General features: G+C 43.1%; 1 protein-coding gene across 2 annotated transcripts in view; it reads right to left on the reverse strand.

Moving 5' to 3' along the window:
- LOC106598885 (interferon-induced very large GTPase 1) overlaps positions 1 to 26,394 on the reverse strand; it is a 157,144-nt gene that overhangs the window by 52,766 nt on the left and 77,984 nt on the right. Inside the window, exons 1-5 of one of the 2 annotated variants that reach the window (XM_045722991.1) lie at positions 19,617 to 19,768; positions 15,408 to 15,642; positions 6,886 to 6,963; positions 6,625 to 6,735; positions 6,388 to 6,501 (exon numbers count right to left, since the gene is read on the reverse strand). The exons of the other annotated variant lie outside the window; for it this stretch is intronic. Of the exons in view, the coding sequence (XP_045578947.1) occupies positions 6,388 to 6,501; positions 6,625 to 6,735; positions 6,886 to 6,963; positions 15,408 to 15,511 (407 nt within the window). The 5' untranslated portion in view covers positions 15,512 to 15,642; positions 19,617 to 19,768. Of the gene's footprint in view, positions 1 to 6,387; positions 6,502 to 6,624; positions 6,736 to 6,885; positions 6,964 to 15,407; positions 15,643 to 19,616; positions 19,769 to 26,394 lie in introns of those variants that run through there. 2 annotated transcript variants of the gene reach the window in all.

Raw genomic sequence — 26,394 nt, forward strand, 5'->3', positions numbered from 1 at the left:
GCTACTTTAGTGAGTCTATGACCACATTTATCTTTGTCTTGGCTGGGTATAGGTTACTTACAGTTAGCCCATAAAACAGATAATGACTTCTCCTAGGGTCACTCAGGTGGGTGTCTAGGGTATATGGTTGGGGACCACTCAATCATGATAGGACAATAAATAAATAAAGTACATTTATAGATAGAGGAGGAAGGGAAGCACTACTAAGGTATACAATAGTAAATCTTGGTAGACAGAAGGTGCTCTTTGGTGAAAGGGGTGAATTGGTCATCAAAAAGAAAGGAGGACCAAGGCACTTCATAAAATTAATTAAAATGCCTTTATTTGTATGGCATGTTCAATAGAAACAAAGTTTTAAAAATCCGACGCGTTTCGGCTGCATGGCCTTCGTCAGGGAGTACAAAGACATAATACAATGTCCTCTTTCGAACAGCTTTTCCAATTAGCCCTAATATGAAGAGGGAGTGGTTACAGAATTGATTGGACACACCTATCGAGCAATACTATACACATTAAAAAGTGAAATACTGTAGCTGTGTTATAAAAAAAAATCAACTCCAAGGTAGAAGTATCAGAACGCAGAGAAAGCTAGCTGAGGTCAGGGCTTTGTGATGGCCACTCCAATACCTTCACTTTGTTGTCCTTAAGCCATTTCGCCACAACTTTGGAAGTATGCTTGGGGTCATTGTCCATTTGGAAGACCCAAGATTTAACTTCCTCACTGATGTCTTGAGATGTTGCTTCAATATATCCACATAATTTTCTTTCCTCATGACGCCATCTATTCTGTGAAGTGCACCAATCCCTCCTGCAGCAAAGCACCACCACAACATGATGCTGCCACCCCCGTGCTTCACGGTTGGGATGGTGTTCTACGACTTGCAAGCCCCCCCCCTTTTTCCTCCAAACATAACGATGGTCATTACGGCCAAACAGTTCTATTTTTGTATCATCAGACCAGAGGACATTTCTCCAAACAGTATGATCTTTATCCCAATGTGCAGTTGCAAACCGTAGTCTGGCTTTTTTATGCAGTTTTGGAGCAGTGGATTCTTCCTTGCTGAGCAGCCTTTCAGGTTATGTCGACATAGGACTTGTTTACTGTGGATATAGATACTTTTGTACCTGTTTCTTCCAGAATCTTCACAAGGTCCTTTGCTGTTGTTCTGGGATTGATTTGCACATTTTGCACCAAAGTATGTTCATCTCTAGGAGACAGAACGCGTCTCCTTCCTGAGTGGTATGATGGCTGCGTGGTCCTATGGTGTTCATACTTTTGTTTTGCATACTATTGTTTGGACAGATGAACGTGGTACCTTCAGGCATTTGGAAATTGCTCCCAAGGTTGAACCAGACTTGTAGAGGCACTGAGTTTGAAGGTAGGCCTTGAAATACATCCACAGGTACACCTCCAATTGACTCAAATGATGTCAATTAGCCTATCAGAAGCTTCTAAAGCCATGACATCCTTTTCTGGAATTTTCCAAGCTGTTTAAAGGCACAGTCAACTTAGTGTATGTAAACTTCTGACGCACTGTAATTGTGATACAGTGAATTATAAGTGAAATAATCTGTCTGTAAACAATTGTTGGAAAAATTACTTGTGTCATGCACAAAGTAGATGTCCTAACCGACTTGCCAAAACTATAGTTTGTTAACAAGAAATGTGTTGAGTGGTTGAAAAACAAGTTTTAATGGCTCCAACCTAAGTGTATGTAAACTTCCGACTTCAACTGTAGGTATTTGTAGTTGTCCACATATTCTAAACCAAATCAAAGTTTATTTGTCACGTGCGCCGAATACAACAGGTGTAGACCTTACAGTGAAATGCTTACTTACAGGCTCTAACCAATAGAGGAAAAAAACACACAAAAAAGAAAAGGTATTAGGTGAACAATAGGTAAGTAAAGAAATAAAACAACAGTAAAAAGACAGTTGAAAATAACAGTAGCGAGGCTATATATAGACATCGGTTAGCCAGGCTGATTGAGGTAGTATGTATAGTTAAAGTGACTATGCATATATGATAAACAGAGAGTAGCAGCAGCGTAAAAGAGGGGTTGGGGGGCACAAACAATGCAAATAGTCCAGGTAGCCATTTGATTACCTGTTCAGGAATGTTATGGCTTGGGGGTAAAAACTGTTGAGAAGCCTTTTTGTCCTAGACTTGGCACTCCGGTACCGCTTGCCATGCGGTAGTAGAGATAATAGTCTATGACTGGGGTGGCTGGGGTCTTTGACAATTTTTAGGTCCTTCCTCTGACACTACCTGGTGTAGAGGTCCTGGATGGCAGGCAGCATAGCCCCAGTGCTGTGCTGGGCCGTACACACTACCCTCTGTAGTGCCTTGCGGTCGGAGGCCGAGCAATTGCCGTACCAGGCAGTGATGCAACCGGTCAGGATGCTCTCGATGTTGCAGCTGTAGAACCTTTTTAAGGATCTCAGGACCCATGCCAAATCTTTTTAGTTTCCTGAGGGGGAATAGGCTTTGTCGTGCCCTCTTCACGACTGTCTTGGTGTGTTTGGACCATTCTAGTTTGTTGTTGATGTGGACACCAAGGAACTTGAAGCTCTCAACCTGCTCCACTACAGCCCCGTCGATGAGAATGGGGGCGTGCTCGGTCCTCCTTTTTCTGTAGTCCACAATCATCTCCTTAGTCTTGGTTACGTTGAGGGACAGGTTGTTATCCTAGCACCCCCGGGCCAGGTCTCTGACCTCCTCCCTACAGGCTGTCTCGTCGTTGTCGGTGATCAGGCCTACCACTGTTGTGTCATCTGCAAACTTAATGATGGTGTTGGAGTCGTGCCAGGCCATGCAGTCGTGGGTGAACAGGGAGTACAGGAGGGGACTGAGCACACACCCCTGGGGAGCTCCAGTGTTGAGGATCAACGTGGGAGATGTGTTGCTACCTACCCTCGAAAATAAGGGAGCTCAGATCCAAAAATGTAATAACCTAATATCCAACATTTCGACAGAAAAGCTGTATTCATCAGGGTATCATCAGGGTATCATTTCTACCTGCCCTCACCACCTGGGGGCGGCCCGTCAGGAAGTCCAGGATCCAGTTGCAGAGGGAGGTGTTCAGTCCCAGGATCCTTCGCTTAGTGATGAGCTTTCAGGGTACTATGGTGTTGAACGCTGAGCTGTAGTCAATGAATAGCATTCTCACAAAGTGTTCCTTTTGTCCAGGTGGGAAAGGGCAGTGTGGAGTGCAATAGAGATTGCATCATCTGTTGATCTGTTTGGGTGGTATGCAAATTGGAGTGGGTCTAGGGTTTCTGGGATAATGGTGTTGATGTGAGCCATTACCTGCCTTTCAAAGCACTTCATGGCTACGGACGTGAGTGCTACGGGTCTGTAGTCATTTAGACAGGTTGCCTTTGTGTTCTTGAGCACAGGGACTATGGTGGTCTGCTTGAAACATGTTGGTATTACAGACTCGATCAGCGACATGTTAAAAATGTCAGTGAAGACACCTGCCAGTTGGTCAGCACATGCCCGGAGCACACATCCTGGTAATCCGTCTGGCCCCGCAGCCTTGTATATGTTGACATGTTTAAAGGTCTTACTCATGTCAGCTACGGAGAGTGTGATCACACAGTCGTCCGGGAACAGCTGATGCTCTCATGCATGCCTCAGTGTTGCTTGCCTCGAAGCAAGCATAGAAGTGATCTAGCTCATCTGGTAGGCTTGTATCACTGGGCAGCTCGCGGTTGTGCTTCCTTTTGTAGTCGTTAATAGTTTGCAAGCCCTGCCACATAAGACGAGCGTCGGAACCGGTGTAGTATGATTCAATCTTAGCCCTGTATTGACGCTTTGCCTGTTTGATGGTTCGTCGCAGGGCATAGCAGGATTTCTTGTAAGCTTCCGGGTTAGAGTCCCGCACCTTGAAAGCGGCAGCTCTACCCTTTAGCTCAGTGGGAATGTTGCCTGTAATCCATGGCTTCTGGTTGGGATATGTACGTACAGACACTGTGGGGACGACGTCCTCAATGTAGTTGTTGATAAAGCCAGTGACTGATGTGGTGTACTCCTCAATATCATCGGAAAAATCCCGGAACATGTTCCAGTCTGTGATAGCAAAGCAGTCCTGTAATTTAGCATCTGCTTCATCTGACCACTTTTTTATAGACTGAGTCACTGGAGCTTCCTGCTTTAATTTTTGTTTGTAAGCAGGAATCAGGAGGATGGAGTTGTGGTCAGATTTACCAAATGGAGTGCGAGGGAGAGCTTTGTACGTGTCTCTGTGTGTGGAGTACAGCTGATCTAGAATTATTTTCCCTCTGGTTGCACATTTAACATGTTTTGGTATAACTGATTTAAGTTTCCCTGCATTAAAGTCTCCGGCCACTAGGAGCGCCACCTAACGGTGAGTGGTTTCCTGTTTGCTTATTTCCTTATACAGCTTACTGAGTGCGGTCTTAGTGCCAGCATCTGTCTGTGGTGGTAAATAAACATCCACGAAAAGTATAGCTGAAAACTCTCTAGGAAAGTAGTGTGCCCCCCCCCCCCCTCATCTTACCGGAGTGTGCTGTTCTATCTTGCCGGTGCAGCGTGTATCCTGCTAGCTGAATATCCATGTCGTCATTCAGCCACAATTCCGTGAAACATAGGATATTACAGTTTTTCATGTCCCGTTGGTAGGATATTCGTGATCATACCTCGTCTAATTTATTGTCCAATGATTGCACATTGGCGAGTAGTATTGACGGTAACGGCAGCTTTCCCACTCGCCTTTTGGGGTCCTGACGAGGCATCCGGCTCTTTGTCCTCTGTACCTGCGTCGCTTCCTCTTGCAAATAACGGGGATGTCGGCCCTGCCGGGTGTTTGGAGAATGTCCTGTGCGTCTTGCTTGTTGTAGAAATCAGAACCGTCCAGAGTAGTGATGCTAGTCGGGCAGGCGGATGCGGGCAGCAATTGGTTGAAGAGCATGCATTTAGTTTTACTAGCACTTAAGAGCAGTTGGAGGCCACGGAAGGAGTGTTGAATGGCATTGAAGCTCGTTTGGAAGTTTGTTAACACAGTGTCCAAAGAAGGGCCAGATGTATACAGAATGGGGTCGTCTGCGTAGAGGTGGATCAGAGAATCACCCGCAGCAAGAGAGACATCATTGATGTATACAGAGAAGAGAGTCGGCCTGAGAATTTAAACCTGTGGCACACCCATAGAGACTACCAGAGGTTCGGACAACAGGCCTTCCGATTTGACACACTGAACTCTATCTGAAAAGAACTTGGTGAACCAGGCGAGGCAGTCATTTGAGAAACCAAGGCTATTCAGTCTGCTGATAAGAATGCGGTGATTGACAGTGTCGAAAGCCTTGGCCAGGTCGATGAAGACGGCTGTACAGTATTGTCTTTAACCGATGGCGGTTACGATATTGTTTAGGACCTTGAGTGTGGCTGAGGTGCACCCATGACCAGCTCGGAAACCAGATTGCATAGCGGAGAAGGTACGGTGGGATTCGAAATGGTCAGTGATCTGTTTGTTAACTTGGCTTTCGAAGACTTCAGAAAGGCAGGGCAGGATGGATATAGGTATAACAGTTTGGGTGTAGAGAGTCTCCCCCTTTGAAGAGGGGATGACCGTGGCAGCTTTCCAATCTTTGGGGATCTCAGACAATACGAAGAGAGGTTGAACAGGCTAGTAATAGGGGTTTCAACATTTTCAGCAGATCATTTTAGAAGGAGAGGGTCCAGATTGTCTAGCCCAACTGATTTGTAGGGATCCAGATTTTGCGTAGGGATCCAGTGGTGACAGTGATTCTTAGCCTCAGGGCAGCGGGCAGCTGGGAGGAGGTGCTCTTATTCTCCATGGACTTTACAGTGTCCCAAAACCTTTTGGAAGTAGTGCTACAGCATGCACATTTCTGTTTGAAAAAGCTAGCCTTAGCTTTCCTAACTGACTGAGTATATTGGTTCCTGACCTCCCTGAAAAGTTGCATATCGCGGGGGCTGTTTGATGCTAACGCAGTATGCCACAGGATGTTTTTGTGCTGGTCAAGGGCAGTCAAGTCTGGAGTGAACCAAGGGCTATATCTGTTCTTAGTTCTACATTTTTTGAATGGGGCATGCTTATTTAAGATGGTGAGGAAGGCACTTTTAAAGAATAACCAGGCATCCTCTACTGACGGGATGAGGACAATATCCTTCCCAGGTACCCGGACCAGGTCGATTAGAAAGGCCTGCTCGCTGAAGTGTTTGAACAAAACAAAACAAAACAAACCTATTTCTATAGAGCTGAATAGGATAATAACAATATAATTGGTTAAGCTGCTATATTCTACTGCACATAACCAATTATCGTCTACTACAAGCAAAAATAAATTCATTAATTTGTGACATCAAATTAGATAAAATGCCATAAATAAAATGTATTATCTCACCCCTCTTTCTGAGTCAAGTCTTCCTCCTTGAATACAGGAGGGTTAAGCATTGATTTGTCACTTTTCATTGATAGATAACTGGGGGTTGGTGACACTGGTCTCTCCAGATGGACCCTGAAACAAAAAACCATCCCACAATTCAATTGAAGATACAATAAACAAATAAACATATACATTACATGACATGATACACATGTCATACAGCTATACTACTCTGCATCGGTTGTACTGGCTTACCTTTCACCCTTACTTTGGTCTCCATTACTTGGGTCTACGCTCAAATTCACTGACTGGTCACTGTGGTCACTATGACTAGCTGTACGGTGCTGGAGATGCTTCAAATTGTTGCTGTGAACATAGAAAGATGCTCAAAATTGTATATACTGTTATTTCAATTAAACTGTTTTATAAAACATTGAACTGTGACTTAACTGTGTATTGTGAGGTAATCAAGAAAAATAAAAGCTCAGATAAACAACAAATAATATTTAGAAGCACCTTAGTTCTCCGTCACTCTCCAGTGTCCTAGTGGACTCACAGCTAGGTGTAGAAAAGTCTGTTTTATGCACATGGACACTGTGAACAGAAAATATTTTTACTGCAGGTTTAGCGTTTGAGAATTTTCTGATAGTGAACCAGGGGTTGGAACGGTTTAGGGAACAGAAATGAAAACCGTAAAGGAACAAAAACATTTTTGAGGAACGTAAACAAAACTGGGAACGAAAGTGATTTCTACTGTTTCTATTTTAAAAGCATGGGAACCCGTTAATAACGTTATTTTAAATTTGGGGGGAAAAATGCCTCAAACCGTCTATGAAAAGCACTTACTCTGTCACACAGAAACTTCTCCTTCCAGTATCTGCCTGCCAGCTTGTTTTCTAGGCTAGTTAAGAATACTTTAGTTATCACATTTCACATTGGATTTAACAAAAAGGTAAGACTTATTTTGAATTCTGGTGCCGCTGCACACACAAGCTTGTTAGCTAGCTCTGGTCCAGGGTGTTGAGTTAGCCTCAGAGTTGAGCCAACTCTTGTAACATTCAAAGTTCCTCCATATTATTCGCTCCTCCGTAGCAAGGTATAGTGCCTTCAAAAAGTATTCACACCCCTTGACCTATTTGTTGTGTTATAACCTGCATTTAAAATGTCAAAGTGGAATTTGTTTTTAAACATTTTTACAAATGAATTAAAAATGAAAAGCTGAAATGTCTTGAGTCAATAAGTATTCAACCCCTTTGTTATGGCAATCCTAAATACGTTCAGGGATACAAATTTGCTTAACAAGACATAATAAGTTACATGGACTCACTCTGTGTACAATAATAGTGTTTAACATAATTTCTTATGACTACCTAATCTCTGTACCCCACACATATAAATTATCTGTTTGGTCCCTCAGTCGAGGAGTGAATTTCAAACACAGATTCATACATGAAGACTAAAAAGGTTTTCCAATGCCTTGCAAAGAAGGGCACCTATTGATATGTGGGTAAAAAAATAAAAAACAGACATTGAATATCCCTATGAGAATGGGGAAGTTCTTAATTACACTTTGGATGGTGTACCAATACACCCAGTCACTACAAAGATACAGGTATCTTTCCTAACTCTGTTGCCAGAGAGGAAGGACACCACTCAGGGATTTCACCATGAGGCCAATGGCGATTTTAAAACAGTTACAGAGTTTAATGTCTGTGATAGGAGAGAATTAAGGATGCATCAACATTGTAGTTACGCCTGTACAAATTGAAAATTTTTCCAAAACATGCATTCTACTTGCAAAAAGGCACTAAAGTAATACTGCCAAAAATGTGGCAAAGCAATTCACTTTTGGTCCTGAATACAAAGTGTTATATTTGGGGCATACATATGCCACTCTCCATATTTTCAAGCATAGAGGTGGCTGCATCATGTTATGGGTATGCTTGTAATCATTAAGGACTGGGGAGTTTCAGGATAAAAAATAAACCTGGTTCAATCTGCATTCCACCACACACTGGGAGATGAATTCACTTTTCAGCAGGACAACAACCTAAAACACAAGGCCAAATCTACACTGAAGTGGCTTACCAAAAAGACAGTGGATGTTCCTGAGTGGCCGAGTTACAGTTTTGATTTAAATCTATGGCAAGACCTGAAAATGGTCTAACAATGATCAACAACCAACAGAGCTTGAATAACTTTGAAAAGGATAATTGAAAATGTTGCACAATCCAGGTGTGGAATGCTCTAGAGACTTACAAAGGTGCCTCTACAAAGTATTGACTTAAAACCTGTTGGGGCTAGGGGGCAGTATTTGCACGGCCGGATAAAAACGTACCCGATTTAATCTGGTTACTACTCCTGCCCAGTAACTAGAATATGCATATCATTAGTAGATTTGGATAGAAAACACTCTAAAGTTTCTAAAACTGTTTGAATGGTGTCTGTGAGTATAACAGAACTCATATGGCAGGCCAAAACCTGAGAGGATTCCATGCAGGAAGTGGAAATCTGATTTGTGGAATCACCTTCAACACTTTGCCTATGAAACACACTGTGAGTTAGGATTCATTTAGCACTTCCTAAGGCTTCCACTAGATGTCAACAGTCTTTACAAAGTGATTTGAGTCTTCTCCGGTAAAAACTGACCGAAAGAGAGGCTTGGAAAGTTGGTCATAGGGGGAGGGCCATTACTACTATGACGCGGGCGCCCATGGGTACCCCTTCATTCCGAAACGTTTAGTAAGACAATGCAATCGTCCGCCTTGAATATTATTGAAGCTCTGGTTGAAAAAGGCCCTAAAGATTTATGTTATACAACGTTTGACATGTTTGAACGAACGTAAATATATATTTTTTGCACATTCGTGACGACAAGTCCCGCGCTTCAGTACATTTTGAGTAGTCTTCGGAACGCGCTAACAAGAAGGAGCTATTGGGACATAAATTATTAACTTTTTTGAACAAAACTACATTTGTTGTGGACCTGGGATTCCTGGAAGTGCCTTATGATGAAGATAATCAAAGGTAAGGGAATATTTACAATAGTATATTTGATTTTAGATGGTTCCAAGATGGCGCTAACCTGTATCGCCTAGCCTATTTTTCTGAGCATAGCACCTTGTTTATTGCAAAGTGTGATTTCCTAGTAAAGTTATTTTTAAATCTGGCAATGCGGTTGCATTCACGAGATGTTTATCTATATTTCTTTGAATGACAATATTACATTTTAACAATGTTTTCGAATAGTAATTATGTAAATTGTAGCGCTGATTCACCGGAAGAATTTGAGGGAAAATCTTTTCTGAACGTCACGCGCCGATGTAAAATGCTGTTTTTATATATAAATATGAACTTTATCGAACAAAAAATGCATGTATTGTGTAACATGATGTCCTAGGAGTGTCATCTGATGAAGATTGTCGAATGTTAGTGCTGCATTTAGCTGTGTTTTGGGTATTTGTGATGCATGCTAGTTGCTTTGAAAATGGCAGTGTGATTATTTTTGGCAGGGCACTCACTCTCCTAACATAATCTAATGTTTTGCTTTTGCTGTAAAGCCTTTTTGAAATCGGACAACGTGGTTCGATTCAGGAGAGGTGTATCTATAAAATGGTGTAAAATAGTCATATGTTTGAGAAATTGAAGTTATAGCATTTATGAGGTATTTGTATTTCGCGCGACGCGATTCCACTGGCTGTTGACAAGGGTGGGACGCAAGCATCCCAGGTTCCCAGACAGGTTAAGGGTGTGAATACTTATGTAAAGTGCATTTGGAAAGTATTCAGACCCCTTGAATTGATTAAAAACTTTTTTGTCTCATCAACAATCTCTATGATGACAAAGTGAAAACAGGTTTTTAGAAATGTTTGCAAATTTATAACAAATAAAAAACAGAAATATCTTATTTACATAAGTATTCAGACCCTTTGCTTTGAGACTCAAAATTAAGCTCAGGTACATCCTCTTTCCATTGATCATCCTTGATGTTTCTACAACTTGATTGAAGTCCACCTGTGGTATATTCCATTGATTGGACATGATTTGGAAAGGCACACATCAGTCTATATAAGGTTACACAGTTGACAGTGAATGTCAGCGTCAAAACCAAGCCATGAGGTCAAAGGAATTGTCAGTAGAGATCCGAGACAGGATTATGTCGAGGCACAGATCTGGGGAAGGGTACCAAAACATGTCTGCAGCACTGAAGGTCTCAAAGATCACAGTGGCCTCCATCATTTTTAAATGGAAGAAGTTTGGAACCACCAAGACTCTTCCTAGAGCTGGCCACCTGGCCAAACTGAGCAATCGGGGAAGGGCCTTGGTTTTCATTTTTAATTTTATTTAACTAGGCAAGTCAGTTAAGAACAAATTCTTATTTACAATGACGGCCTACCCCTGCCAAACCTGGAAGACGCAGGGCCAACCCTATGGGACTCCCAATCACAGCCGGATGTGATGCAGCCTGGATCAGGGAGGTGACCAAGAACCCGATTTCCTCTGTGGAGATGGGAGAACCTTCCAGAAGGACAAGCATCTCTGCAGCACTCCACCAATCAGGCCTTTATGGTAGTGGTCAGATGGAAGCCACTCCTCAGTAAAGGGCGCATGACAGCCCTCTTGGAGTTTGCCAAAAGGACTCTCAGACCATGAGAAATAAGATTCTCTGGTCTGATGAAACCAAGATTGAACTTTTTGGGCCAAACTGGAGGAAACCTGGCACAATCCCTACGGTGAAGCATGGTGCTGGGAGCATCGTGCTGTGGGGAAGATTTTCAGCGGCAGGGACTGAGAGACTAGTCAGGATCAAGGGAAAGATGAACGGAGCAAAGTACAGAGAGATCCTTGATGAAAACCTGGCTCAGAGCACTCAGGACCTCAGACTGGGGTGAAGATTCACTATCCAACAGGACAACGACCCTAAGCACACAGCCAAGACAACGCAGGATTCGCTTCGGGACAAGTCTCTGAATGTCCTTGAGTGGCCCAGCCAGAGCCCGGACTTGAACCCAATCGAACATCTCTGGAGAGACCTGAAAATAACTGTGCAGCGACACTCCCCATCCAACCTGACAGAGCTTGAGAGGATCTGCAGAGAAGAATGGGACAAACTCCCCAAACTCAGGTGTGCCAAGCTTGTAGCGTCATACCCAAGAAGAGTCGAGGCTGTAATCGTTGCCAAAACCTTATGTAAATGTGATATTTCAGATTTAAAAAATAAAACATTTGCAAACATTTCTCAAAACCTGTTATTGCTTTGTCATTATGGGGTATTGTGTGCAGATGCGTGAGAACAAAAATAAATGTAATCAATTTTTAATTCAGGCTGAAACAACAAAATGGGTTATAAGTCAAAGGTTATGAATACTTTCTGAAGGCACTGTATCGAGCTAGCATAGAATTATGTAATTCAGTGGAGTAATGATAGGCCAACTATAAATATTCTAAACACATTATAATGCATGTCATATCATGATGCCGAGCACTTCAAGGAAGCATCCCTCTCTCTCACTCTCTCCCCATCCCGCAAAATGTAAGTCACACTTGTCTGTCATTCAAGGATGTAAACAACTAGCTTGCTTGGTCCATACAAAGCTGCTCTATCTGCACTGATTGGTGGAGTAATTTAATGAGCTAAATGTAAGAACTATGTCAATTTCACAAGTAAAAACGGAATAGAAAGGAACAATATAAACCAGTACTTTTCTCTCAGTCAGACCTGTTCAGAACTTTTTATGCTGGTCAGAACAGTGGAACAGAACAAAAAAAGTGGTTCTGTTCAGAAAGAAACGATTGGAAAATTAATTTGTTTCCAACCCTTATGGTAAACACAAATAGAGTATTAGTTTGATAGAAATGAAAGACGGCAGTACATACTGCAGAGGTTTGTCACGTCCTGACCATATACTTAGGTTTTTTTGTATTATATTTGGTCAGGACGTGGCAGTTATGTTTGGTTATGGTATAGTGGGGTTGTGAGTGTTGGGGTAGGTTCTAGGTTAGGTATTTCTATGTGGAGTTTGGTGAGTGTATGTCTGTTGGGTTAATTGGGGTTGGGACTCTCAGTTGAAGGCAGGTGTTGTCTATCTGCCTTTGATTGAGAGTCCCATATAGTGGGGTGTGTTTGTGTTTGATTTTTGTGGGTAATTGTAATTTTGCACTGTGTTTCGTTTCACCTGTGAAACTGTCACCTTTCTCCTCTGCGTGTTTATTTTGTTTTGTCGTTTCCATCTAAAATAAATATGATGTGGAACAGTCAACCTGCTGCGTATTGGTCATCGAGTGATTTCGACATATCTTCCGATGAGGGAGAATACGAGGAACGTGACAGAATTACCCACCGACAACGGACCAAGCAGCAGAGGAAGGAGCAGCACAAGGAGAGGCACCAGGAGAAAGGCTATCTGGAGTCATGGACTTGGGAGGAAATCCTGGACGGGAAAGGACCATGGACTCAAGCTGGGGATTATCGCCGCCCACAGTGGGAGATCGAGGCGGCGAGAGCTGAGAGGCGCTGGTATGAGGAGAGGGAGCGCAACGGACACGGGAGGCAGCCCCACAATTTTTTTGGGGGGGGCACACGGGGAGATTGGCGGAGTCAGGTGGTAGACCTAAGCCAACTCCCCGTGCTTACCGGAAGCAGCGTGGTACTGGTAAGACACCGTGTTATGCTGTGGAGCGCACGGTGTCCCCAGTGCACGTTCAAAGCCCGGTGCGCTACATACCAGCCCCCGCAAGTGCCATGCGAGTGCAGGCATCGAGCCAGGGCGGATGGTGCCAGCTCAGCGCGTCTGGTCTCCAGTGCGCCTCCTCGGTCCAGGTTATCCTGCGCCGGCGTTGCGCACTGTGTCTCCAGAGCGCTGGGAGGGTCCAGTTCGCCCAATGCCTGCTCTCCGCCCGTGCCGGGCCAAAGTGGGCATTCAGCCTGGAGTGTGGGTAAAGAGTGTCCGTACCAGAACTCCAGTGCTCCCCCACAGCCCGGTTCATCCTGTGCCACCTCCCAGGACCAGGCCTTCAGTGGGTCTCCCCAGCCTGGTGAGTCCTGTGCCACCTCCCAGGACCAGGCCTTCAGTGGGTCTCCCCATCCTGGTTCATCCTGTGCCACCTCCCAGGACCAGGCCTCCAGTGGGTCTCCCCATCCTGGTCCGTCCTGTGCCACCTCCTCGGACCAGGCCTCCAGTGGGTCTCCCCATCCTGGTTCATCCTGTGCCACCTCCCAGGACCAGGCCTTCAGTGGGTCTCCCCAGCCTGGTGAGTCCTGTGCCACCTCCCAGGACCAGGCCTTCAGTGGGTCTCCCCATCCTGGTTCATCCTGTGCCACCTCCCAGGACCAGGCCTCCAGTGGGTCTCCCCATCCTGGTCCGTCCTGTGCCACCTCCTCGGACCAGGCCTCCAGTGGGTCTCCCCATCCTGGTTCATCCTGTGCCACCTCCCAGGACCAGGCCTTCAGTGGGTCTCCCCAGCCTGGTGAGTCCTGTGCCTGTGCCCAGGGCCAGGCATCCATCATGTCTCCCCAGCCTGGTGAATCCTGGGTCAGGGCCGTCGGAGGATCCGACACCGGGTGCGGCCCAGAGGATCCGACACCGGGTGCGGACCAGAGTATCCGACAACCTCTTGCGACCCGGGACTGAGGGGAGCTGCCTGTGACCCAGAACCGGGTGAGTCTGGTCACAATTCTAAAATAAAGTTGATTAACTATGACTGTGATGATTCTGCCTACAACCCAGAACCGAAGGAGTCTGCTTACAGCCTGGGACCGACGGAGTCGGCCCACGAACCAGAACCAAAGAAGTCTGCCTACTGTCCTAAGCCCAACAGGTCTGTCTACGGTCTGTTGGACAGTAGGCCAGAACCGAGCCACCTCCAATAGAGGTGGGTTGGGGAGGGGGGGTGTAGCACTGTGCCGTCGTTGACGGCAGCCACCCTCCCTTCCCTCCCTTTAGTTAGGAGGTTAATTGTGTGTTGTTTTTTTTTTTTTTTTTTTTTTTTCTGTTGGTTTTGTGCATTCAGTGTATGCACCTTTAGGGGGGTAATGTCCGTCCTGACCATATACTTAGGTTTTTTTGTATTATATTTGGTCAGGACGTGGCAGTTATGTTTGGTTATGGTATAGTGGGGTTGTGAGTGTTGGGGTAGGTTCTAGGTTAGGTATTTCTATGTGGAGTTTGGTGAGTGTATGTCTGTTGGGTTAATTGGGGTTGGGACTCTCAGTTGAAGGCAGGTGTTGTCTATCTGCCTTTGATTGAGAGTCCCATATAGTGGGGTGTGTTTGTGTTTGATTTTTGTGGGTAATTGTAATTTTGCACTGTGTTTCGTTTCACCTGTGAAACTGTCACCTTTCTCCTCTGCGTGTTTATTTTGTTTTGTCGTTTCCATCTAAAATAAATATGATGTGGAACAGTCAACCTGCTGCGTATTGGTCATCGAGTGATTTCGACATATCTTCCGATGAGGGAGAATACGAGGAACGTGACAAGGTTAAATTAGGGGAAACTGAGTTCCAACATTATCTGACTGGAAACAGCATACAGTTGACATTTAATTTTCAGTTTCCAAATGCATTTTCTAATTTAATCTATTACTATACCTTGTTATGTCAATAAATACTAAAATAAACAGTTATTCTGATAATTACTATAATAAACACTTATCCTGATAATTACTAGATTAAATCGTTATCCTGATAATGACTATAATACACAGTTATCCTGATTATGACTATAATACACAGTTATCCTGATTATGACTATAATACACAGTTATCCTGATAATTACTAGAATAAACAGTTATCCTGGTAATTACTAGAATAAACAGTTATCCTGATAATTACTATAATACACAGTTATCCTGATATTCACTATAATACACAATAATCCTGATAATTACTATAATAAACCGTAGACATGATAATTACTATAATAAGCAGTTATCTTGATAATTACTCAAATAAACAATTATCCTGATAACTACATCAGATGTCATCATTAGAAGTGCAATGTGCTTCAATGGACGTACACACACACACACCCACACCTACCTCATATCAGGGTCCATGGTCTCATCAAGATCCTTGTTTGGTGACCCATCTTTCTGTCTTTCTTTAGTGATGGCACCACCCTCAGCCCCCTGCTGATAACTCATTATAAAACTCAGAGAGGAGGTCTCACAATCCTGAAGAGGACTAGTCTAGTCCCATATCAATCTGATAACTCATTAGAACTCTCAGAGAGGACTCACAATCCTGAAGAGGACTGGTCTAGTCCCATATCAATCTGTAAATTAGAAGAGTAAACACCATTATATTAACATGTTTAAACACAACATCAGAGTAGGCCTACTGTACTGGGGATAATACCACAGTACACATATAAATAATAGTGTCTTAACAAACCAAGGTATCTCTCCAGTACTGCCTCAATACTCTCATAAGATATTACTAATGGCTGCTGTGTTAGGCTAGTATGATAAATCAGTTGATTTAGGATAGACTACTTACATCATCATGTGATTTAGCTGATCATTTACTTGTCAGTAATTTCTAATGAAATTATAGCCACAAATTGTTGTTGGATTTGTCCACATTTTGTTGTGTTATGAAGTGGGATTAAAAAGGATTTCATTGTCATTTTAGGTCAACGATTTAGACAAAAATAATGTGTCAAAGAGGTAGAACAATTTTAAATGTATGAAAAATAAAACACTCATATCTTGATTGGATATTGATATATATATATACTGCTCCAAAAAATAAAGGGAACACTTAAACAACACAGTGTAACTCCAAGTCGAACACACTTCTGTGAAGTCAAATTGTCCACTTAGGAAGCAACACTGACAATAAATGTCACATGCTGTCGTGCAAATGGAATAGACAACAGGTGGAAATTATAGGCAATTAGCAAGACACCCCCAATAAAGGAGTGGTTCTGCAGGTGGCGACCACAGACCACTTCTCAGTTCCTATGCTTCCTGGCTGATGTTTTGGTCACTTTTGAATGCTGGCGGTGCTTTCTCTCTAGTGGTAGCATGAGACGGAGTTTACAACCCACACAAGTGGCTCAGGTAGTGCAGCTCATCCAGGATGGCACATCAATGCGAGCTGTGGCAAGAAGGTTTGCTGTGTCTGTCAGCGTAGTGTCCAGAGCATGGAGGCGCTACCAGGAGACAGGCCAGTACATCAGGAGACGTGGAGGAGGCCGCAGGAGGGCAACAACCCAGCAGCAGGACCGCTACCTCCGCCTTTGTGCAAGGAGGAGCAGGAGGAGCACTGCCAGAGACCTGCAAATTGACCTCCAGCAGGCCACAAATGTGCATGTGTCTGCTCAAACGGTCAGAAACAGACTCCATGAGGGTGGTATGAGGGCCCGACGTCCACAGGTGGGGGTTGTGCTTACAGCCCAACACCGTGCAGGACATTTGGCATTTACCAGAGAACACCAAGATTGGCAAATTCGCCACTGGCGCCCTGTGCTCTTCACAGATGAAAGCAGGTTCACACTGAGCACATGTGACAGACGTGACAGAGTCTGGAGACGCCGTGGAGAACATTCTGCTGCCTGCAACATCCTCCAGCATGACCGGTTTGGCGGTGGGTCAGTCATGGTGTGGGGTGGCATTTCTTTGGGGGGGCCGCACAGCCCTCCATGTGCTTGCCAGAGGTAGCCTGACTGCCATTAGGTTCCGAGATGAGATCCTCAGACCCCTTGTGAGACCATATGCTGGTGCGGTTGGCCCTGGGTTCCTCCTAATGCAAGACAATGCTAGACCTCATGTGGCTGGAGTGTGTCAGCAGTTCCTGCAAGAGGAAGGCATTGATGCTATGGACTGGCCCGCCCGTTCCCCAGACCTGAATCCAATTGAGCACATCTGGGACATCATGTCTCGCTCCATCCACCAACACCACGTTGCACCACAGACTGTCCAGGAGTTGGCGGATGCTTTAGTCCAGGTCTGGGAGGAGATCCCTCAGGAGACCATCCGACACTTCACCAGGAGCATGCCCAGGCGTTGTAGGGAGGTCATACAGGCACGTGGAGGCCACACACACTACTGAGCCTCATTTTGACTTCTTTCAAGGACATTACATCAAACTTGGATCAGCCTGTAGTGTGGTTTTCCACTTTAATTTTGAGTGTGACTCCAAATCCAGACCTCCATGGGTTGATAAATTGGATTTCCATTGATTATTTTTGTGTGATTTTGTTGTCAGCACATTCAACTATGTAAAGAAAAAAGTATTTAATAAGATTATTTCATTCATTCAGATGTAGGATGCGTTATTTTAGTGTTCCCTTTATTTTTTTGAGCAGTGTATATAACCACCCTGAGTCAATACATGTTAGAAACACCTTTTGGGGTCAGTCTCTAAGAGCACACCTGAATTGTAAAATGTTTGCCAATTATATATTTTTAAATTCTTCATGCTCTTTCAAGTTGGTTCTTGATCATTGCTAGACAGCAAAGGAGGCTGCTGAGAGGAGAACGTCTCTTAATAAATAGCCTAAATGGAGCAAATTGAAAGAAAAAAAACTCCCTTGTCCTTGTCGATGATAAGCATACTCATAACATGATGCAGCCACAACCATGCTTGAAAATATGATGAGTGGTACTCAATGATGTGTTTTGTTGGATTGCCCCAAACATAACACTTTGTATTCAGAACAAAAAGTGGATTTCTTTGCCACATGTTTTGCAGTTCTACTTAAGTGCCTTGTTGCAAACAGGATGTATGTTTTGGAATATGTTTATTCTGTACAGGCTTCCTTCTTTTCCCTCTGTCATTTAGGTTAGTATTGTGGAGTAACTACAATGTTGTTGATCTATCCTCAGTCCTCTCATATCACATCCATTAAACTATATAACTGTTTGCATTGTGCATAAGAACAGCCCTTGGCTGTGGTATATTGGCCATATACAGTATCACACCACCTCGGGCCTTATTGCTTAAGTATACACCACTCTGCCATTTTAGGACATATTGATCTGATGGAGAACAGTGATTCATTAATAACCTAGCCTGGTAATTCATTAACACCTGACCCATTTACTCAACAGCAAGATGGCGTTCTATCTGTGTGAGTGGAGACAATTTAGGCTGAGGAGTGAGTTTCACACATTCCCATGTGCTACATAGTACAAATATAAGCCACGGCCTGATGTTAATTGTAAAACCATTTTTGTGAACTTGAATGTGTACAATTAATATGACAATGTCCTGCTACATTTAGAGTCGCGTTTAACAAATGTAGGCTATTACACAGTTCATCTAGATCACCCTACAGATCACCTGGTCTAAGAACGAGTCAGCACAGCATTAGTCTGTAAATATATGACAGACACTCCTATTACTGACAGTATGAAGAGAGTACCTGATAGTACCTGACCATATAACCATAAAGACATCTGAAAGAAAGTACACTTTCAAGGTTACCTTGTTGTCTATGATTCTGATTAGTTAAAGCAATGATATGTCAAATAACTTTAAGAACATATTAACAAATCATATTATTTCTAAGTATAAGGTTCTGTCAAAAACAGTTTGACCTGATTGTCACAACAGACTCAAGTCATACGTTGTCATAGTTTTAATTGACTGAAATACATTTGGTAAAAATTAAATGATGACCAACAATATAACAATATAGGGCTCCTGAGAGGCACAGTGGTCTAAGGCACTGCATCTCAGTGCTAGAGGAGTAACTACAGAGCCTGGTTTGATTCCAGGCTCTATCACAACTGGCCATGATTGGGAGTCCCATAGGTCGGCGCACAATTGGCCCAGCGTCGTTACGGTTGGCCCGGGGTAGGCCGTCATTGTAAATAAGAATTTGTTCTTAACTGACTTGCCTAGTTAAATAAAGGTGAAACGTGTATATATATATATATATATATATATATATATATATATATATATATATATATATATATATAAAATAAATAATTACTAGAACATATTAATGTTCCTTGAATATTTTCAAGTTTAATTGTCTACATGCACAGTAGTTTTTATCTTTTAACAATCATTGCCATTTTTTCTGGCACCGTTTCGACGGTCGCTTTCAATGACACGTTAGTTTGATCAACAACAGTAAAACATTTCCTAATTACAAAACACGTAGTAGAAACATATTAAAAACAATAAATAAGATGAAATACCTATCATGAAGTTTTAGTGGTACATGTAACAATCACTTTAATCAACTACATATAGTTCATGTTACTGTCAAATGATTAATCACATACATACCTGGGAGAAGCCCACCCGGTGCCCCTTCCTCTTAACCGACTAGTTGAGCTTTACTTGTGAGTTCTCTGCTAATATTGACTGTAAACAGAGCTCTAGAAACTGTAGAGTATGAAATGTGTTCCTTCAAAACAGGTTTGGTTTGTGACACTTTGTACCACCATAAATGTTATCTGTTAATGGTTAACTAAATCTCCTTCACCCATCTCTACTAATCCCTTTCAGCCTCCTCTAGGTGGCAGCAGAGTGGACTTTCTGGAGCTGATGGGTCCTAAGATGTTGGCAGATAAAGCAGACATGATAGGAGTGAAGGAGCTCAGGGATGCTTTCAATGAGAAAAGGGGACGGTTTGGTGAACTTTGAAGGTGAGAGAGGGGGAGGATGGGGAAGAGGCAGAGGGAGGGTGAGGGAGAGATGAAGAGGGAGAGGGTGAGGGAGAGAGGGGAGAGAGGGGATTTTATTATTATTTATTTGACCTTTATTTAACCAGGTAGGCTAGTTGAGAACAAGTTCTAATTTACAACTGCGACCTGGCCAAAATAAAGCAAAGCAGTGCGACACAAACAACAACACAGAGTTACATGGAATAAACAAGCGTACAATCAATAACACAAATGAAAAAAAGAAAGTCTATATACAGTGTGTGCAAATGGTGTGAGGAGGTAAGGCAATAAATAGGCAAATTAACACTGGAGTGATAGATATGCAGGTGATGATGTGCAAGTAGAAATACTGGTGTGCAAAAGAGCAGAAAAGTAAATAAAAACAATATGGGTATGAGGTAGGTAGATTGGATGGGCTATTTACAGATGGGCTATGTACAGCTGCAGCGATCAGTTAGCTGCTCAGATAGCTGATGTTTAAAGTTGGTGAGGGATATATAAGTCTCCAGGTTCAGCGATTTTTGCAATTTGTTCCAGTCATTAGCAGCAGAGAACTGGAAGGAAAGGCGGCCAAAGGAAGTGTTGGCTTTGGTGATGACCAGTGAGATATATCTGCTGGAGCGCGTGCTATGGGTGGGTGTTGTTATCGTGACCAGTGAGCTGAGATCAGGCGGAGCTTTACCTAGTAGACTTATAGATGACCTGGAGTAAGTGGGTCTGGCGACTGATATGTAGCGAAGGCCAGCTGACTAGAGCATACAGGTCGCAGTGGTGGATGGTATATGGGGATTTGGTGACAAAATGGATGGCACTGTGGTAGACTGCATCCAGTTTGCTGAGTAGTGTTGGAGGCTATTTTGTAAATGACATCGCCGAAGTCAAGGATCAGTAGGATAGTCAGTTTTACGAGGCTATGTTTGGCGACGTGAGTGAAGGAGGCTTTGTTTGCGAAATAGGATGTTGATTCTAGATTTAATTTTGGATTGGAGATGTTTAATATGAGTCTGGAAGGAGAGTTTACAGTCTAGCCAGACACCTAGGTATTTGTAGTTGCCCACATATTCTAAGTCAGAACCGTCCAGAGTAGTGATGCTAGTCGAGGGGAGGAGAGAGAGAGGGGACGAGGGGAGAACTAAAGGAAAGAGAAAGGGGGATATTGAAATGTGTCTTCTGCATTTAACCCAACCCCTCTGAATCAGATCAGAGTGGAGAATATGAGAAGGACAGTGATATATGGTGAAGGTTGCTCACTACTACTACCAATACTATTTTCATCCCGTTTCACCATACTTATACTCATAGTTTGTGTTCTTTCTATAGAGTTTGTCAGGATGATGTCTCGCTGATTCTCCTGGCCAGAAGACCATGACGACGTGACTATAACCTGTTAGGGCTAGGGGGCAGTATTTACACCGCCGGATAAAAAACGTACCCGATTTAATCTGGTTACCACTCCTACCCAGTAACTAGAATATGCATATACTTATTACATATGGATAGAAAACACCCTAAAGTTTCTAAAACTGTTTGAATGGTGTCTGTGAGTATAACAGAACTCATTTGGCAGGCAAAAACCTGACAAGGTTTCAGGCAGGAAGTGGCCTGTCTGACAAGGTGTCGTTCTTCTTGTCTCTGTTTATTGAAGAGTGAGGATCTTAGCTGTCCCGTGACACTTCCTACGGCTGCCATAGGGTCTCAGAAGGTGGCAAAAAGCGGAATCGTGGCTTTGCAGGCTCTGGCTGAAAAAAAGTAGCGCATTTGGGTAGTGGCTGGTTACAGTACTGTGAGACTCAGGCTCGTGCCCGCGTCGACCGAAAGCTTTGTTTCGTTTCCTCTGTTTAGCTAAATGGACATTCCCGGTCGGAATATTATCGCTTTTTTACGAAAAAATGGCATAAAAATGGATTTTAAACAGCGGTTGACATGCTTCGAAGTACGGTAATGGAATATTTAGATTTTTTTGGTCACGAATTGCGCCATGCGCACGACCCTGATTTACCATTTCAGATAGTGTCTGGGACGCACGAACAAAACGCCGCTATTCGGATATAACGATGGATTATTTTGGACCAAACCAACATTTGTTATTGAAGTAGCAGTCCTGGGAGTGCATTCTGACGAAGACAACAAAAGGTAATCAAACTTTTATAATAGTAAAGCTGATATTGGTGAGTGCTAAACTTGCCGGGTGTCTAAATAGCTAGCCCGTGATGCCTGGGCTATGTACTTAGAATATTGCAAAATGTGCTTTCACCAAAAGCTATTTTAAAATCGGACATATCGAGTGCATAGAGGAGTTCTGTATCTATAATTCTTAAAATAATTGTTATGCTTTTTGTGAACGTTTATCGTGAGTAATTTAGTAAAATGTTAGCGAATTCCCCGGAAGTTTGCGGGGGGTATGCTAGTTCTGAACGTCACATGCTAATGTAAAAAGCTGTTTTTTTATATAAATATGAACTTGATTGAACAAAACATGCATGTATTGTATAACATAATGTCCTAGGGTTGTCATCTGATGAAAATCATCAAAGGTTAGTGCTGCATTTAGCTGTGGTTTGGGTTTATGTGACATTATATGCTAGCTTGAAAAATGGGTGTCTGATTATTTCTGGCTTGGTACTCTGCTGACATAATCTAATGTTTTGCTTTCGTTGTAAAGCCTTTTTGAAATCGGACAGTGTGGTTAGATTAACGAGAGTCTTGTCTTTAAATAGCTGTAAAATAGTCATATGTTTGAGAAATTGAAGTAATAGGATTTTTAAGGTTTTGAAAATCGCGCCACAGGCTTCAAGTGGCTGTTACGTAGGTGGGACGAATTCGTCCCGCCTAGCCCATAGAGGTTAAAAGACTAGTAAACAACAAAACCTCCTCTGTTAGATGTTATGGACTGAAAGTGTGGCGCCAACAGAGATGGTCGCCTCGCTTCGCGTTCTTAGGAAACTATGCAGTATTTTGTTTTTTATGTATTATTTCTTACATTGCTACCCCAGGAAATCTTAAGTCTTATTACATACAGCCAGGAAGAACTATTGGAAATAAGAGCAATGTCAACTTACCATCATTACAACCGGGAATACGACTTTCCCGAAGCGGATCCTCTGTTTGGAACACCACCCAGGACAATGGATCGGATCCAAGTAGGCAACCCAAAACAACGACGCCGCAGAAGGGGCAGACGGAGCGGTCTTCTGGTCAGGCGCTGTAGACGGGCTCATCGCTCATCACTCCCGAGTATACCAGAGAGAATACAGTATTCGGCACGGGTCAAAAAGTGATTGATGAGGTATTTTATGGGTCACGTGGTTATGCCCATATATGTACATCCTGTCCAGAAGTTCTCACGCTATCGAGTGAGTGTTTATGTAAGCTGATAGTGCATCTGTTTATGTTAAAGCCTGTGTTTACATTAAAGCTGTCAAGGTGATTGATGTGTAGCGACCTTGTTGAACTGTGGAATGTGTTTGAACATTTGATGCATCTGTTTAGGGTAAAGCATGTGTTTGCATTAAAGCTTTCATGATGATTGAAGTGTAGTGACCTCGTTGAACTGTGGAATGGGTTTGAATATTTGAAAGAGTATGGCCACTGTTGTAGTGAACTTATGGCCTGACTGTTGTATATGAAACAGTAATTTCCGGGGGGGTAGGGAATAAGGTAGGGTATAAGTAAAGAGCTGTGTACACTACGAGCGACAAGAAACCTTGAGAGATAAACCCCAGAACACTAAAGAAGAAGGAAACAATACATGGATTTTTTTATCACTGACACACCCGTGACGACCTTAACATCGAAAGCAGGACCCCGGTTAAAACATAGAGAAAGGGAAGAGTATAAAGCATCAATATATGATGCACCAAAAAAGCGTTTTCTAAATATATGTATAGAACCCAAATACCGCCCGCAACTGTGCTGAAAGATCAAGTGTTGATGTCTAATGGACAACTATTGGGGTATATGTTTGATTACCCGGCCTGTAGAGTGAAACTCTATACCATAGCCGAAGGAGAAGAATATACAGACCAGACTTTAGGAGTGGACTACAGGCTTGAAGACTGGCATGTGTTTCTCCTTCCCTGTGGCTCAGTTGGTAGAGCATGGTGTTTGCAACGCCAGCATGGGGTGTGCAACGCCAGGGTTGGGGGTTCGATTCCCACGGGGGGCCAGTACAACAACAAAGAAATATGCATGAAATGAAAATGAAATGTATGTATTCACTACTGTAAGTCGCTCTGGATAAGAGCGTCTGCTAAATGACTGTAATGTAATGCAAGGTGGTGTGTCCCAAACTGAGAGTTATCACAAAAGGGTATAGCTTATTCACGGGCTACGAGACCCATTGGGAAGGTGCCCCTGACTCCTCAGGAAGAATATTTCATAGGGTGAAAATACAAAGAAAGAACGGACTTCCATGTGGGTGCGTGGAGTTCAATATCAGCAACGAGAAAATCCGCAACAGTAACATCCGTGATGGTGGACTGACTAGGGATTTTAGGTTGCGTATGCTTATTCCTTTTCAAAGTTGGGATATAATGGAATTGAAAATGTTACAGTTAGTGGATGCTCTTTTTGTACAGAGCCAATGCCAGCAGAGTATTGTTAAACTAAGGAAGTGCATTATACATATGAATCCTAAGGATTATGATTCAAAGGAACCCCCAGAAGTGTCATCCCCTGAAAAAAGTAAATACGTGGCTGATACGTTAACCACGCCCCGATACCAAAGGACTGGTTCAACAATAAAAGGGGTGACCATAACTCCTCTGGTTCTTCATTTCAGCATATACCATGGATATTCATATACCATATATCAGGACTCCGATACGTCATGGGTACCAGACCCTAAGGACTCTATGCCTCACAGCCCTCCTTTCTACACCCCCCAGGCAACCCCCCCGTCACCCCCTACATGTACACAGCATGAGGATGTGTTTGATGGGGTGGTCAGTACTCTTTTTGTGGACACCATCAAGGCCTCTGTAGCCACACTTTTAGATGTGGTGATTGGAGAGTATATAAGAGAAAAATGCATCGGTTGTGAGATCACCCCAGCCAACGACGACATCTGTGTTTATATGACCCACCCAAGTACTACTTCTTCAATCACTTTGAGGAACTGGTGAAAAGACTGTGGTCCTGCCGTTTTATACCATCGATGGTCAGAGCCCTGGAGTCTGTGGGTCTTGTGCCATCTATTCCCAGGGTTTATGGTGTAACAGAGGCTTTCCTTCAGTAACTGAAGGAGGATATCTTCATCCACGAGGAACTCAAAGAAATCAGGCACGCACTGGTGGATGACAACAAATACAAGGAAGATTTGGTGGCTGATTTGGTGACTTTCTGGCTCAATAAACGCCAAGAGAATGAGTAACAATATATATTTTTTATTTAGATATAAAGCAATGGGTAACAATTTGCATACGATGTTAGAGAGAATAAATAAATACAAATATTTTGAGAAAATTTACAAATGTTATGCACCAAATTATTGAAAATAAAGTGAACAATGTATCGCTCTTTACATCCAACAATACAGGGGTTAATGCAGAGCTCTTCACATCCAACAATACTGGGGTTAATGCAGAGCTCTTCACATCCAACAATACAGGGGTTAATGCAGAGCTCTACTCATCCAACGATACAGGGGTTAATGCAGAGCTCTACACATCCAACAATACAGGGGTTAATGCAGAGCTCTACACATCCAACAATACAGGGGTTAATGCAGAGCTCTACACATCCAACAATATAGGGGTTAATGCAGAGCTCTACACATCCAACAATACAGGGGTTAATGCAGAGCTCTACACATCCAACAATACAGGGGTTAATGCAGAGCTCTACACATCCAACAATACAGGGGTTAATGCAGAGCTCTACAAATCCAACAATACAGGGGTTAATGCAGAGCTCTACACATCCAACAATACAGGGGTTAATGCAGAACTCTACACTTCCAACAATACAGGGGTTAATGCAGAGCTCTACACATCCAACAATACAGGGGTTAATGTAGAGCTCTACACATCCAACAATACAGGGATTAATGCAGAGCTCTACACATCCAACAATACAGGGGTTAATGCAGAGCTCTACACATCCAACAATACAGGGGTTAATGTAGAGCTCTACACATCCAACAATACAGGGATTAATGCAGAGTTCTACACATCCAACAATACAGGGGTTAATGCAGAGTGTGTGTTACAAATGGAACAAATCATGAGACATGTAAGACATACAGGGGAGACTCTACAATGGTCACAACTGGTATCACGTCTTGTGGATGATTCTGAAGAACTAGAAACATCCTTGTCTAAGATTTTAGTTTATTTGTTTGAACCATCATTTAATTGTAACATGTATCATATTTGTTGTTTATATACTTATATAACGGA

The sequence above is a fragment of the Salmo salar genome, chromosome ssa08 (assembly GCF_905237065.1).
Source record: "Salmo salar chromosome ssa08, Ssal_v3.1, whole genome shotgun sequence".
Taxonomy (NCBI): Eukaryota; Metazoa; Chordata; class Actinopteri; order Salmoniformes; family Salmonidae; genus Salmo; species Salmo salar.